This window comes from Rhineura floridana, chromosome 15, assembly GCF_030035675.1.
Source record: "Rhineura floridana isolate rRhiFlo1 chromosome 15, rRhiFlo1.hap2, whole genome shotgun sequence".
NCBI lineage: Eukaryota > Metazoa > Chordata > Lepidosauria > Squamata > Rhineuridae > Rhineura > Rhineura floridana.
The window spans coordinates 31,078,926-31,094,508 of NC_084494.1; the positions used below are offsets into that span (position 1 = coordinate 31,078,926).

The 15,583-nt window shown below is 43.9% G+C and overlaps 1 protein-coding gene across 2 annotated transcripts in view; it reads left to right on the forward strand.

Moving 5' to 3' along the window:
• GRIK5 (glutamate ionotropic receptor kainate type subunit 5) overlaps positions 1-15,583 on the forward strand; it is a 98,686-nt gene that overhangs the window by 58,942 nt on the left and 24,161 nt on the right. For both annotated transcript variants that reach the window (XM_061596459.1, XM_061596458.1), the window contains 5 exons: positions 3,766-3,927; positions 8,451-8,603; positions 10,022-10,126; positions 10,817-10,924; positions 14,164-14,367. In XM_061596459.1, coding sequence (XP_061452443.1) covers positions 3,766-3,927; positions 8,451-8,603; positions 10,022-10,126; positions 10,817-10,924; positions 14,164-14,367 — 732 coding nt within the window. The remainder of the gene's footprint in view (positions 1-3,765; positions 3,928-8,450; positions 8,604-10,021; positions 10,127-10,816; positions 10,925-14,163; positions 14,368-15,583) is intronic.

Below are 15,583 nucleotides of genomic sequence, written 5' to 3' on the forward strand. Positions count from 1 at the left end.
TTGTTTGTCCACTCTAGTGTTAGACAAGTCCACTGACGATACACAAATAAAAAACCGCAGACAAATGAAAGAAAACAGAAAATCAGAATTATTTAAGTATTAACACATAGTCCTGTACATGTCTCAGAAATAAGTCCCATTGAATTTAGTGGGGCTTCATCCCAGCAAGTGGATATAGGATTGTAATTGAAGATAAAGTTAATATTATTTCTATTATTGAACAAATAGCAGTATTCTAGAGGAATAGAAAAAGAGAAAAATATCTCTAGACAAATTAATCTTTAGGTCAAAGTAAGCCATGAATGAGGCTGCACATCATCATGAAACTTATTGTTCCAAAACAATATGAATATCATGCAGTGTCTTAACAAAATAAGTATGATACATTTGATTTTCTTCAAAATGGCTACATCCAAGATTCAAAAAAGTAAACAAAATTTAATCAGATAACGGAAGAGCGACACCCCCAATTAATAAATTTCTTTTAGAAGCTGTAAGCATATCAGTGACCATGGGCACAATCCAACTCGCATTTATACTGTGCTGAGGGGAGTTGGATGCGGAGGAAATCCAGCTTAGCCATCTGGGTCCCAGCTCAGCCGAGCTATGCTGGCATAAGTCCCTCAGCCCAGCTGAGCCAGGGTGCAGGCAGGGCAGGCCAGGCTGGCTGTGCTGGAACCCAGCCGGCTCAGCTGAGACCAGCACAAGTGGAGCCAGCATAAACCTTGAAAAAGGAGCATGTCAGGAGAGGAGCCTAGAGGGACTTAGGCCACATCCAATGTGTTCAGAGCACTCCTGCAGGTCCCAGTCCAGGCAAAAATTACTCTGGGAAAAAGATTGATTTAAGAAAATAATTACAATCGAAGTCAATGGGGAGAGTTTACTCCCCAGTAGGGATTTTTGGGAGAGCAACCTTTTACTTTCTGGTCCCTGTGCGCAGCTCCCAGCTGAGCCAGCGTTCAGCCAAGCCAGAGGCTCCTGAATGGCAATTGGATGCAGTGGAACTTTACACTGGCTTCTCTTCCTCCAGCGCAACTTACACCGGCTTCCCCTAAGTTGGATTGCTGTACCCACCTACATTGTTTACATTTCCTTTCCAATACTGTAATTTACCAACATTCTCAAAGCATCATCTTGAAATTCATACTCCATGATTTGTTAAAAGTAGCATGGAACAACAATATATTTTAATTTTCTCACATTGCCATAATATATGTAAATATATGCGGAGTTGTCTGCATTGCCAACATTTATCAAAAATAATCAATCCAATTACATTTTATGGGGGGGCTAAATAACATTAGTGTCATTTTTAAAAAAATCACATTTATTGCAACCACATTTCCCCCAACATTTTTGAGGAAGGGCTGTGGCTTAGTGGGAAAGAGCGTGCTTTGCATGCAGAGAGTCCCATCTGAAACTATAGAGTGATGTTGCCAGTCAGTGCCTTCCCCAGCCTTGTATTCTTCAGATGTTGTACAGCTCCATATCAGGCCTAGCCAGTGTGGCCAATGGTCAGGGATGAAGGAAGTTGTACTCCAAAATATGTGGAGGGCACCAGGTTGGGGAAGTCTGGTACAGACAGTCTTGCTCTAGATGGACTAGTGGTCTCACTTGACAGGTGTATTTTTTATTTTTATTTTTGCTATTGTCCCAACCCCAGAGTCCAGAAGCAGTCAAGACGTAGTCAGTGGTGGCTGGTGGCTCCATGTCAGTGGGGCAGTGGAGTCCGCTCTGGGTTTTTGTCTGAGCTTTCAAGGCATTCCACTGACATGGAGTCACCAGCCACCACTGCTTGGAGTCAAAGACTGCATAGTCTCCAGCTAAGGAGCCTGATGAGGTGCTGGGCTTTGAGTTTGCTGCTGGAGATCAGGAGACAACTGAGGCTGAGACCCAGAAGAACCTCCTATATCTGTAGGGCTAGAGCCAGGACCCTCATGGGCACCTTCCCCTGAGCCTGAGGAACCTACTGCTTCTCCCACACCTGGTCATATTCACATCATACATTTATTCAATTTCAAACAGTCAGGGTTCCCCCAAAGAATCCTGGGAACTGTAGTTTGTGAAGGAGGTTCTTAGGAAACCCCTATTCCTCTCATAGAGCTGCAATTTCCAGATTTCCGTGGGAAGAGGGACTGACTATTAAACCACTCTGGCAATTGTAGCTCTGTGAGGAGAATAGGAGTCTCCTAACAGTTCTCAGCACCCATCACAAACTACACTTTGAGGGTAGCCATGACTGACCACATTCACACCATACATTTATTCCACTTTAAACAGTCATGGCTTCCCCCAAATAATCCTGGGAGCTGTAGTTTGTGAAAGGTGCTGGGAGTTGTTAGGAGGCACCAGCTCCCCTCACACAGCTACAATCCCTCAACTTCTCTGGAAGAGGGCCTGACTGTTAAACCACTCTGCAACTGTAGCTCTGTGAGGAGAAGAGGAGTCTCCTAACAACTCTCAGAACCCATCACAAACCACACTTCCCAGGATTCTTTGGGGGAAGCAATGACCATTTAAAGTGGAAACAGAGTGATATAAACATATGGTGTGAATGCGGCCTTCACCAGTCTGTTGGCGTAGAGAGCACACCAGGAGGCAGGCTATGGAACAGAGGAGAGGGCTGGTTCTTTCAGGCTCTAAAGTTGTCCACAAGAGGGCAGAGCCTGGGAGAGGTAGTCTGGGGGCAGATGCTTTGAAAGATGCTCCCAATCTTTGTCAGAGGAAGTTGCTCACTGGAAGCTATCCATGGTCCTGTGCCATCTGAGCTGTGTTCTCTATGGGATCTAGCATTAGGCCAGAACGCTCAGCAGCTGTTAACAGGCATGGTTTTCCCCTTGCTGCTATGCCTTGACACCATTTTTCATCCCGGGCTACCCTCCTTCCCTGAGCTGATCCCAATGAATCAGGAATCATAAACATAATGATATTGCAGTGCCATGTAGCCAGTCAGATTTTGGCTATATCATGACATTACAAAGACAATTCAGAGTGAGATCAGGAAGCAGTGCCTTCATGGAATGGTTGTCAGGGAGGCAGCAGCTCTGGAAACATTCTTGTCCCTTGTTTGCAGTCCCTTGGAAAAATATCTAGTTTTTACATCTCCGTTTGAATTTTGTATATGAAAGGAGGCGTACATACTGTAGCTGGTAAGTTATGATATAATTTAGCACGTGTGCTGCACAGCTGTGACATTAGATGCCCCTTGCTTCATTATGAAGCCCAATGCATTTGTGCACCGTGCCGCACTCTTAACCCTGGACCACTCCCTATGTTGTTGGACTGCAGCTCCCATCATACCCAGCAAGCTTAGCCAATGGTCAGGGATGACGGGAGCTGTCATCCAACAACTTCTGGGGACCCAAGATTGAAGAACAGTGATCTAGAAGACAGAATGCCCCCTAAAAATATAGACACATAGAGGAGTTGTACCTCACTGAGAGAGTGCCTGCTTTGGGTTTATAAGGTCTCAGGTATCTAGAGAGGCAGTGTGGCCTAGTGGAAAGAATATTGCATTCAAACCAGTAAAACCTGGGTTCAGTCCATGCTCTGCTGTGCAGCTTTCTGGGTAGCCTTGGGTAAGCCATTCTCTTTCATAAAAAGACATATGAATGAGAGATAAATAAGTTAAATTTCAGGTTGAAGAATTAATCATAGCCAAACTGGGAGGAGGAAGAGTATTGTCGCATTTTCCTGACTCTATGGCTGTTCGCCATCTCTTCTTCTCCTTCTGCTTCTCTTTTCCTTATGGCTTCGGCCCTACAGGATTTCCCAATCTTGCACCTGGATGAAATTGTAGATGACCACTCCAACGTCCTGGGCTTCTCCATGTTTAACACCAGCCACCCTTTCTACATGGAGTTCGTCCGCAGCCTTAACATGTCGTGGCGGGAGAACTGTGAACTCAGCCCTTACCCGGGGCCTGCGGTAAGTATGGCAACCCAGTGCAAGGGTAAGCGTGTCTTCACTCTCCCAGTGGAGACAGGTGGCCCCGATGTCAGTTGGGGTTTTAGTCTGAACTTTCAAAGAGCTTTCCAAGGTGCTTTCATCTAAGATGCAGAGCTCCTTGAAAGTTCGGAATACAACCCAAAGGGGATTTACTGCCCCACTGACATCGGGGCCACCCATCTCTGCTGGTGTGTGCGAGGAGTGTCCGCAGGAGAAATCCCATCAAAAACTGCAGAAGGGGTTTTTAAAGGTGATGCTTTCAGCTTTGGAAGTGAATCAACCAGAATGATCAGCCACAAATGTGTGGAGTGGCTTCTCCTCTGTTATGTTTAGTGATAGGTGAATGCCTGCCATCTTTTCACCTGGAAAGCTATTGCGGATTTGTGAGCATTTTTTTTTTTAGCAGTGGTCATATAACCTCTGATGGCTTTGCAAATATTCACAAAGAATGATCTCAAATGGTTCCTTCCAATGCACACACATGTATTGCCATTTGCCTATTGCAATGAATGAAGACATAATAAAAGGCCCTCTGTGGCGCAGAGTGGTAAGCGGTGGTAACGCAGCCGAAGCTCTGCTCACGGCCAGAGTTCGATTCCAATGAAAGGAGGAAGTCGAATCTCCGGTAAAATGGGTCGAGGTCCACTCAGCCTTCCATCCATCCGTGGTCGGTAAAATGAGTACCTGGCATATGCTAGGGGGTAAAGAAAGACCGGGGAAGGAACTTGCAATCCCAACCCATATTTATGGTCTGCCTAGTAAATGTCGCAAGACGTCACCCTAAGAGTCGGACTCGCACTACAAGTGCGGGGACACCTTTACCTTTAATCTCTTAGTTGGTTTCAACAGGGAGAGTTAAAAAGGCCATTGGCTGTGGCCCAAACATCAGCTCACCCCTGACAATACTTGGGACAACAAGAGGATCTTCAGTGGTAGTAGGTTGATGTTTGTCCCCCTTCATTTGTTTTCAGACATGCTGCATGTTCACCTCTGCCTACTGAAATTTGTACAGAGACTGTGATGTCTCTCTTGATGTTACTAGGCAGATGAGCCTCCATCAGACTCTAAATGGGTCACAGTCATTCAAATGTGTTCTCTTCAAAAGTGTGCCCAGTGACTGAAAGCCAGGACAGAAATGAAGTGTTGAAAACATTTTAAAACTGCCTCTTTAGAAAAAATAATTAAAGTTTGAGGATTTTCCTTCCAAAACGAATTCTATGCTAGTGAGAGTAAATGAATATTTAGCAAACAACAGTGAATACAACAGTCTGTCTCTCTCTCTTCCTTGTTGGAAGAGGAACGGTATTATGTTTGAGTTTTCTTGATTTTTTTTGGTGGAAATGTGCACCTTCTTAACCAGTTTTACTAGTGGAGTCCTATGACTGTCTACTCAGAAGCAAGTCCTTTTGTTTCTAGTGGGACTTACTTTCAGGTAAGAGTATATAGGATTGAGACTTCCGGGAAGGGTGACTTAGCCTGTGCCTGCTTTTGAGACGGGCTCCTGCCTCAAAAGAAGCTTATTCAGATATATCAGTCAGATTTTTTCTTTTTTTTGACTGATTAAACTTCTCCCGGGTAGGGAGAAACGAAGAGATTAACCTCAAAGCCTATTTTTGTTGGGACGACCAGATCTCATTAATTTATGGGACGAGGTCCAGCCGACGAAGGTGGGACGGATTTTTAACAACAAGCTCTATCTGGAAAAGCGAACGTTCATCTTATCTTCTAAGAGAGAACGCACTAACAGGCAAGCACCCTTCTTTCTATATTTTTCTTTTACTTGACTTAAATTGTTGCTGTTTAAAAGAGATTTGCCAGATTGATCGGTTTTTGACATCTCACTGGGGAGCCATAACTTCTCTCTGCTACTCACTAATTAATAGCTTATCTCTGTTTTTGTTGCAAAAAGCTGTCCTGGATTTGCATTCTAAAGATATACACAGAAGAGGGATTTCTATTCCAGATTTTTATTTTGAAGAATATTATATTGTCTGAGACTACTCTCTTTTTGGTCTATTTTATTTTGACGAATCTGTTTCCTGACGACCGCCATTAATTGTTTCGATCCTGGGAACTGCATTTTGTTTACTTAAGCATGGAGAGATAAGGCTGTCTGCTCTGTTTATACTGTGATGTCACCAAGTTTGGAGTATTAACCCAATTGTTGCTGAAATAAGAAGTGGTTTTCCTATATTTTTCTTTTAAAATGGCAATTAAGAAAGTGGCTGAGAAGCTGGAAATAACTATGTTTCAGAAAATAATGGATGAGATTGAGATAACGAAACAAAACCTGCGACAGGGTTGTAAGGAGCTGAAAATTGAATTGAGTAAAATGAAGCAGGAGATTAAAGATATAGGGGTCCCTGTGAGAGAGGTGACCCTGGAAGGGGTCCCTGTGAGAGAGGAGACCCCGGAGATTGGAACAAACGTGGAACAGGAAAAAGATTTGGAGTCTATGGACTTTAGAAACAAAATTTATTGTTTGGAGACACAGGAGATTAAAGACATAGGGGTCCTTGTGAGAGAGGAGACCCTGGAGACTGGAACAGGGGTCCCTGTGAGAGAGGAGACCCTGGAGACTGGAACAGGGGTCCCTGTGAGAGAGGAGATCCCGGAGATTGGAACAAACGTGGAACAGGAACAAGATTTGGAGTCTATGGACTTTAGAAATAAAATCTATTGTTTGGAACTCAATGTTATCTCTGAAGAAATTAATGAAGATTCTAGAGATAAAGTTATCAATGGCATGGATAATCTTCTGGACTGGAATGATGTGATGGAGCCCAATATAGAGAAAATCTATGGAATTAACTGCAGCCATGTGACAATGGAAAAACTTTCAAGAGATGACCCAGTGTATTTTGAAAAAAAGAACAGAGATATGATTTTACAGCAGTATTTCAGCAACCTATTCAGAATGGATGGCAAGAAAATATTTGGGATAGAGGTAATTCCCATCAGACTCTTACTATATGACTATGGCTTTGACAGCAAGATTATTATGGAATACTGATAATGGAAGATTGGATACTGAAATTACTGGACTTAACAAGACTACTGAAGATGGAAGATGGAAAATGGAACTAATAGGGATAATAGAACAATGGCTACTGAAATTACTGAATCTAACAGATTCTGATGTGATGGATTAATTGAAATGTTTATTTTGACTATGGTTATGACAATAAGATTATCATAATTAGTAATGAGATGGATTAATCGATATGCTTATCTGGAAAAAAAAATTGATAGATATATTTCTTAAAGAATTGAAACCTCTCTTTGACTTTTTGTGGAAAGAATAAAGTAATGTTTATGAGATTTGATGATTAAGTAAGATAACTACTGGAGGAAAGTGATTTTATAATATGACTTAAGAGACAGGATTGTTATATATTATAGACTTATAACTGATTTGATCTTTGACAAATGGGAAGTCAATATTTTACTCTTTATTTTTTATTTTTTATTTTTTTTTCTTTTTTTTCTTTTTGTTTAACTATTTTTGATTTTGTTTTTTGTCTTTGAATGTTTTATGATTTTGTCTTGTATGTTTTATGAAAATCTGAATAAAAATTATTGAAAAAAAAAAAAGGTAAGAGTATATAGGATTGCAGCCTTTAACACGACATACACAGACTTAATGAAAACTGAAAACCATCACTGAAACCTGAACATCCATGCAGAATAAAGGTGCTATTGAAATTTCAGCCAAAGAAGAGTTGAAATAAACATGAAGGATCCTCCTCGGGCAACAGTGTTTTGATAAGACTAGCAAAATTTTCACAGATGTTTTTCATATTCCTGTTGGCATTAGATTTTTCCCGAAGGTGAAATACAAAGTGATATTGTTTATGCCTCCCCTGACAAAGCATCTGAGTAATTTCTAGGAAAGTGAAAATAGTTTTGATTAAGGTTAATTACGTTTCTCTGAGGGATTTTACACATCCCTAATGCAGAATGTAAAATTCTTATTTTAAGATACGTGGCTGTCCTTTTGAGAAAAACATTAATTTCAGCTTTAGAGTATGAACTCGATAATGACTCATTTAATCCACCTCCAGTTTTGCTGCTACATAGATGTTTAAGCATTGTTATAGAAGCAAAACTATAACTGAAAGGATAGGTTAGAGACCCAGGAAGAGCATCTCAGCAAGTGGAAGACCAACCTGGTTCCATCTGTCAACCAGAGAAGGAACAGTTGCAGGTGCTTGCATTGCCCTGGCCTTGTAAAAATAACGCATATAAGAACTTCATAACTTAAAACTAATGCTTGACTTTCCTTTTTTTTACCCTGCTCCCTACCAATCCCTTTTCCTTTTGTGTTGTGTCTTTTAGAGGGCAGAGACCTACTATTATTATAGAAGTGCTCTGGGAGCCTTATTTGCTGAAGAGTGGGATAAAAATGATTTAAATAATAAATTAATGATGATACTAATAGGGCCCCCACCCTCCAGGCCACCTGATAATTAAGAGTGGCTGTATTATTTGCTCCCCTCCAGCTGTCAGCAGCATTGATGTTTGATGCGGTGCATGTGGTGGTGAGTGCTGTGCGGGAGCTGAACCGCAGCCAGGAGATTGGGGTCAAGCCGCTGGCCTGCACTTCATCTAACATCTGGCAGCATGGAACCAGCCTCATGAACTACTTGCGCATGGTGAGATATGACTCTGCTTGCAATGGGCAAGTTCCATTTCCTATAATATATCTAGCCTTTTATGCATGATGAAGAGTGTCCTGAGACTGACTTGTGTGGATTAGATTTGCCCCAAACATAGCACAAACATTGGCCTGAGTTTGAGCAAATACGAGAACTGGATCCAAGTTCTCTGTGAAAAACTGTGGCCCGGTATTTTATTTCTCATTGTGTTTGTCATCAGAGGGCCTTGTCTGTGTGCCTTCTCCAAGAGAAGTGAGGAGGCTGGCAACACAAGAACAGGCCTTCTCAGTAGTGGCTCCTTGTTTGTGGAATATTCTCCCCAAGGAAGTGGGGGACCATCATTGCTTGCTTTTAGGCACCAGGCTAAAACATTTCTGTTTACCCAGGCTTTTGATGGTTAATTGGGAGGGTAGTGAAATACGTTTTCTGGCCTTTTAGTGCTCATCTTTTAGTGGGATGGGTAGGATTTGTCATTTTATTCTTAGATGGACATGTTTAAGTATTCCACTGTAGAGGTACAGTGGCAGTTAGTGGCTCCATGTCAATGGGGCAGTGGAATCCACTCTGGGTTTTGGTCTGAACTTTCAGAGAGCTGTCCAAGGTGCTTCAGCTTCAGTTCGGAGTAAAACCAGGAGCGGATTCAACTGCCCCACTGACATGGAGCCACTAGCCACCACTGAATTCTGTTTAGGTGTTCTGCTTAATTTCCAAATGATAGACATCTGCACCTCGTAGGTAGCTGATGCGGGTTGCCTGGTCTCTCAGAATGGCCTACCAAATGCTTGCACCTTCTTCTCCCATCATTACAGGCCTTGCCTCCTTTTCTGCTGCCTGAGGTAGCTGTCAGGGCCCCTCTTTGCCTTTTCATACCCATTCCTGCTAACAGTGCACAGCTCCTTCTGTACGTAGACCCTTTATTTTGAGAAGCTGCCCCCGCTGAGCAATTCACAATGTTTATGAACATTCCATGACATCACTGCAACCCCAGCCAGTGAATGGGGAAGAAGAGCCCATTTCAGTCAATAGAAGCCAGAGCTCTGGCAGCGATGATCTCCAGGCTTCTGGACATCACATCTGCTCTGCCAGTCTCCTGGGCAGGATCAATTATGTTTGTTTTTGTTTTTTGTTTTGGAAAAATAATTTCTTTTTAAAAAGTATATCTGCATGTTGTATCTTTGATATCTCCTTCATATGCCAGTCTGCAGATGCTTTAAAATGGCACACACAGGAACCCAGAGTTCCCAAATATCAGTGAATCTAAGAGATGCAAGGATCCAGTGTTGGCCATTCTGAGCCGATTACGGACTTCACCCAAGACTGGCCATGTCTCACTATCTTTCATTCTCTTCCTGTTTCCCTCTCTGTCTTCTCCTCCCCCTTCCAACTCCCATCTCTGTCTCTCCATCCCTGGCCAGGTAGAGTATGATGGGCTGACTGGGCGCGTGGAGTTCAACAGCAAGGGTCAGAGAACCAATTATACCTTGCGAATCCTGGAGAAAGCCCGCCACGGACACCGGGAGGTAAGAGGGGTGCTCTGCATACCTCGCCCTTCCTTCCGAGTCCAGATCCTGAGCCAAGGCAACCCAAATCACGCAGCTGAGAGTATAGCTCCTTATCTTGCATCGTCGACTCTTGTTTTATAATATCTGATTGCCGTGAGAGGCTTCAGGCTGCAGTTCAGTGTGCGCTCATGTTGCAAGGAAGTTAAAAAGAGGATGGAATGAAATTATGTCAGGTTTCCAATTCATTCCAAAATCTGAAGTTTCAGTGTGAAGAATTACAGACGTCCTTATGTTACCGAATTCTCGGTCCCTTTGTCATGGATTCCCCTTTGCCACCGCCACCCACCGGCACACACACAATCAGTCTAGTGCAAGGTGAGGATGTCAGGCCTGGGGGGTGAATATAGTTCCCCAAGTCTATCTGTCTGGCCCTTGGGACCTCCCCAGCCACACCCTCCTTGAGTGTTTTTGCCTGGCTAGATTGTGTCCTTGAATTCTGATAATGCTTCCTGCTTGCATGGATGGAGGGCAGAGATGTGTGTATGTAGAAACTTACATCCGTTGCTCTGCCTACCTCTGTCTCTGGTGCCACCTACAATTGGCATGTGATCCTGGATGGTTGCCCAGAAGATAATGTGGCTCTTGGGCTTTAAAAGGTTTCTGACCCCTGGGGTAGTGAGACATTCGCACACTCTCGTTTCTCTACAGATCGGGGTGTGGTACTCCAACAGGACTCTTGCCATGAATGCCACGACCCTGGACATCAATGTCTCGGAGAGCCTTGCCAACAAGAATCTGACAGTCACCACCATCTTAGTAAGCATTGTCTTACACTTTTGCTGCACCTTTGCCTTGGCATTGTTAAGGGCAGGGAGGGGGATCCTGGAAGGAATCTCTTGGGCCTTGAGTTGAATTCTACAAGCAAGTTTGCACATCACCTGGGTGACAAGTCCCAAAGGACTAGGCTCCTGAACTTGTGTAGAGGAGAAAAATTTAACAAGCTTGTCATGCCAGGATGAGAAATGCTACCCTTGCTGAAATTCCCTCTTTGGCATGGCTATTAAAGCTGGCTTGCCACAGCTCATGAGCTATAGGGCAGAAAGCAGCCCACTCAACATTAGGGTTGCCGGATTCAACACTGGAGAGCATTCGTGATACCTTTAAACATCCTGACGTGGCCTCATTGTCCACCTACCTCTCCAACCTGCTGCAATTGATCAGGGCTCCAGCTAAGCTGCCCAGCAAACAGAGGAGTGGGAGGGAATAGGCAGGAGAAAATGCAGCTGCCTGGCTGTGTGCTGCATCTGGAGTCTAATGATATATTAATATTCTCAATCTTTGATTCTGTTAATCCTGTTCACCATGTACTGTGGTCATACATAATACACCCCTTGGTTTTGCAGTCTTAGGCAGGCAGCAAAACAGGAGGACTATTGAATCCCTGATGGCCTGCCATGCATGGCTTATGAAGGGTAGCCAGTGTGGTGCCCTCCAGATACTACTGGACTAGGACTCCCATAATCCCTGGCCATTGGCCATGCTGGCAGGGGCCGATGGGAGCAGGAATCCAACAACACCTGGAGGGCACTGCCATTGGCTAGCCCCAGTGAATAATATTTGGCTTCCTTGGTCGCAGGTCATGCAGGGCTGGTGTTCAATATCTAAGAGGCTTGTTCTTCTTTACATCTGTCTAAGGTGAGGGTAGCCAACATGTTGCCCTCCAGATGTTGTTGGACTCCAGCTCTCCATCAGCCCCAGCTAGCATAGCCAATGGTCAGGGATGATGGAGTTTGGACTCCAGCAGCATCTGCAGGGTACCATGTTGGCTACCCTTGGTCTAAGGAGAGGGCATAGTTCAAATATTATGGGTTGTATCTAAGTCCTGCTCAGAGTAGACTCAATGAAATTAATGAACATAAATATGTCTACTCTGAATAGGACTCGTGTTGAATTACCACCCTATGGGTTGTTTCAAGCTATGTTTTACTCAGAGTGGTCCCACTGAAATTCATGGACTTAACTTAGCCATGTTCATTAATTTCAGAGGATCTACTCTGAGAAGGACTAGTGTTGGATACAGTCCTGGTGCTCGGGATAATTCAGTTTAGCTGATTGGTTCAGGATAGGGGTGATCTGAATTGGTGCAGCTTGGCTCAGAAAGAGGAGGAGAGCTTTTTTTTGCGGGCGGGGGAAGATTACCCTGCACAGCTGGGGGTGAGTGTTCACCTTTTATTACCTTCTGTCTTTTTTTAAACAAACAACAAGCGCTCTCTTGCTGTGCAGAGCTCCTCCTCAGGGAGGGTGGCTGCCATTTTTCTCCTCGCAGAAGATGCTGGAACCTGAGCGCGTAATTAAATTATCGAACTTGCTCTCACAGGAGGCAGCAATGGTCACTGGCCTCCAACTTAGATGGCTTTAAAATATCAGACAGATTCATGGAGGATAATGCTGCCATTGGCGACTACTCATGGCTGTGCTCTATTTCCACTGGCATAGGCAGTGTGCTTCTGAATTGAGAATGGCCACTAGCCAAAAGGGCCATCTTCTACCTTTACTGTTGGAGGTGATGCAGCTTGCAGTACCAGTTGTTTAGTATCAAAAGCTGGGAGAGTGCGGTTGGGTTTTCCTTGCGGTCATCCTATAGGCATCTGATTTGCCACTGGGAGACCAGGATGGTGGACTAGATGAGCCTTTGGTCAGATTCCGTGGGACTCTTACTAGGTTCTTAGTTAGCTTTGTCTTCTGTCAATATATAGTGTGGCTCCAGAGTCGGCTGGGAGGAGAATAAAGTGCTGTGTAGAGAGTGTGAGAGTTGTTTTTTTAAAAGACAGAAGATAGTAAAAGGTAAAGTGCTCCCCCAATCAAGATAGTTCCTCCCTCCTGCTGAAAGAAGGAGTCAAAACTGCTGTTCCTGTCCCCCACAAATAGAGTGGTGCTGTGGAGAGGGTCATTCTGACTCAGCCCTAGATGAGGACCGTCAAAAGTACTGCAGCACACAGTGCATAATTATTTACAGAATTCACTGCCACGAGAAATCTTGTCGGCCCCTTGCTTAGACTGACAAAAAGGGTTAGACCGCTGTTCTTCAACCTTGGGCCCCCAGATGTTGGACTGCAAATCCCATCATCTTTGGCCTTGGCTAAGCTGGCTGGGGTTGATGGGAGTTGTAGTCTGACAACCTCTGGGGACCCAAGGCTGAAGAACATTGGGTCAGACACATTCGCAGAGGAGGAGAGTGGCTCCTAGCAGTTGCTTCCCGTGATAGCAAAATTGACCTTTCACACACAGAGGAAGCATATATAAATATGAGAATATCAGGTGCTGCCAGAACACAACACAACGTTCAAGCCCTGTTTGTAAGCTTTCAGAGATATCTGGCTGGCTGCTGATGGAAGCCATTGAACATTTGGACTGAGATAGACCTTCATATAAGGTCCCTGGCGTTTTGTTTTGGGTGGCCGAGGAACGGGGTTTGCTCTTAGACCTTCTCGGAATCAAGGTTTGCCTGTCCAAAATTTACAAGGCCTTGATGAAACTTGCATGTAGCCTTCTGCTAGAACTTGGAGGGCACAAGTGCAGATGCATCACACACGTGGATTTCATGCTGTCTCCCTGTCCTCTTTCACAGGTGGCAAGGGGGGGATTTGATTCAGTTCACATTAAAAGTTGGATCTGTCAAATTAGCACTTTTCGAGAGCCGAAACACAGCCATCCTTTGAAATTTGCACTTTCCTGAATTTTACACTGCGGTTCTCCAACCAATGTGGACAAAAATGCATATTTTAGGAGAAAATGTGCACAAAAATGAAAGTATTAGTGAAAACATACAAAAACACATTACGTTGGAAGAAATTGCTTGCACAAATGTGTACGTTCATCAGAACCACGTACAACCATGTGTTTAGTAGGAGAAATTTGCACTACAATGCTGAAGAATTTTCATGAGAATTTTTAACAATGAAAATCGCAAATCGCTGCAGAACTGAATTTAAGGGTGGAAAAATGAGCAACGGAGAGAACCGAAAGTGACAGAGCTTTCCTTCCCTAACTTACAGGAGAACCCCTATGTGATGCGCCGTGCAAACTTCCAGGAACTGTCTGGCACAGAACAGTATGAGGGCTTCTGTGTGGACATGCTCCATGAACTCGCAGATATCCTTAAATTCCGCTTCCAGATCAAACTGGTGGATGATGGCCTCTATGGGGCGCCTGAGCCCAATGGATCTTGGACCGGCATGGTGGGAGAGCTCATTAATAGGGTATGGCTGTTTTGTTGGTGGGGGAACCAATGGGGTCTCCTTGGCCCAAACTTTCCCCAAAGATAGCTTCCCCCACCGTAGTTTTGGATAGTACTAATGGGGACTCTTTTACCGGCTGGCTTTAGTGCCAGATCCAGAATCTCATCACAAGAAGTATAGGCTGGTGGGAGAGGATAAGTGCATCTAAGCATGCGCAGAGTCCCTTTTCTTTGTAGCTGAGTTGCCATGACCATGCTATTTGCTCATTGTCTGCTGGGTTTCTCTGAATTCCAGGCCCTACTGCTGCTGATTTCCTCTCTCCCCCAAATGAAGGGCCCGGTCTACAGTATAGTAAGGTTTTGAGGTTCAGAATGGACTGTACCACTTCTGACTGCAGACAGATGGTCAGAGTTTTGAATGCACCTATATTCCTGTACCTGTACCTGCAAATAGAAAACCAGCACAGCAGGGAGTGGGCGCGGCTAAAACATTCCTAGCTTTATCTTTCAGGGAGGTTTTTGCTTATGTGAAAGAATGTTCAGGAACACCTTCCCTGCCACTGGAGTCTGAGGTGGCGCAATCCACTCTTCCACTTCTCTCTTCTACCACCTCACTTTGGTGCATGCGTAGACCAAGTCTCAGACCCAAACTAATACTTATTTGGGGAGATCATAAATGAGCAGTGGATTCTGTGGGTTCCTCCCTTTTTTTCCAGCAGGGGGCTGTAATAAAAAGGACATCATGGACCACAGAGAGAACTCCCCATCTGTTGTTGTTCTAGTAGGGATAAGGGAGAAATTAGATTCAGCTGACATTTAAAAGCGAATGTAACTAATTCACACTTTCCAAAACAGTATGAGAACCAAAACAAAGCCATCCTTTTAAATTCACACATCTCCAAATTTTTCAGTACAGTTCTCCAGCCAAATAATATGTACAAAAATGAATATAGTAGGGTAGAAATGTGCATATAAATACATGCATTTGTGAAAATAACATTCAAAAATCCATTATATATGGGGAAATTGTTTGCAAAAATGTGTATTTTAGGAGACATTGCATATAAAAAATGTATTTATCAGGAAAATTTGTGCTGAAACGCTTATGAATTTTCATGAAGATTGTTTTGTTAAAAAAATTGCAAACATATGGAAATGTAGAGAACTGAAGCAGATGTATTCACCCATCCCTGCTGGAGGGTGATACCAAGAACTCTGCCTGTCAGCTGAGTGGTTCC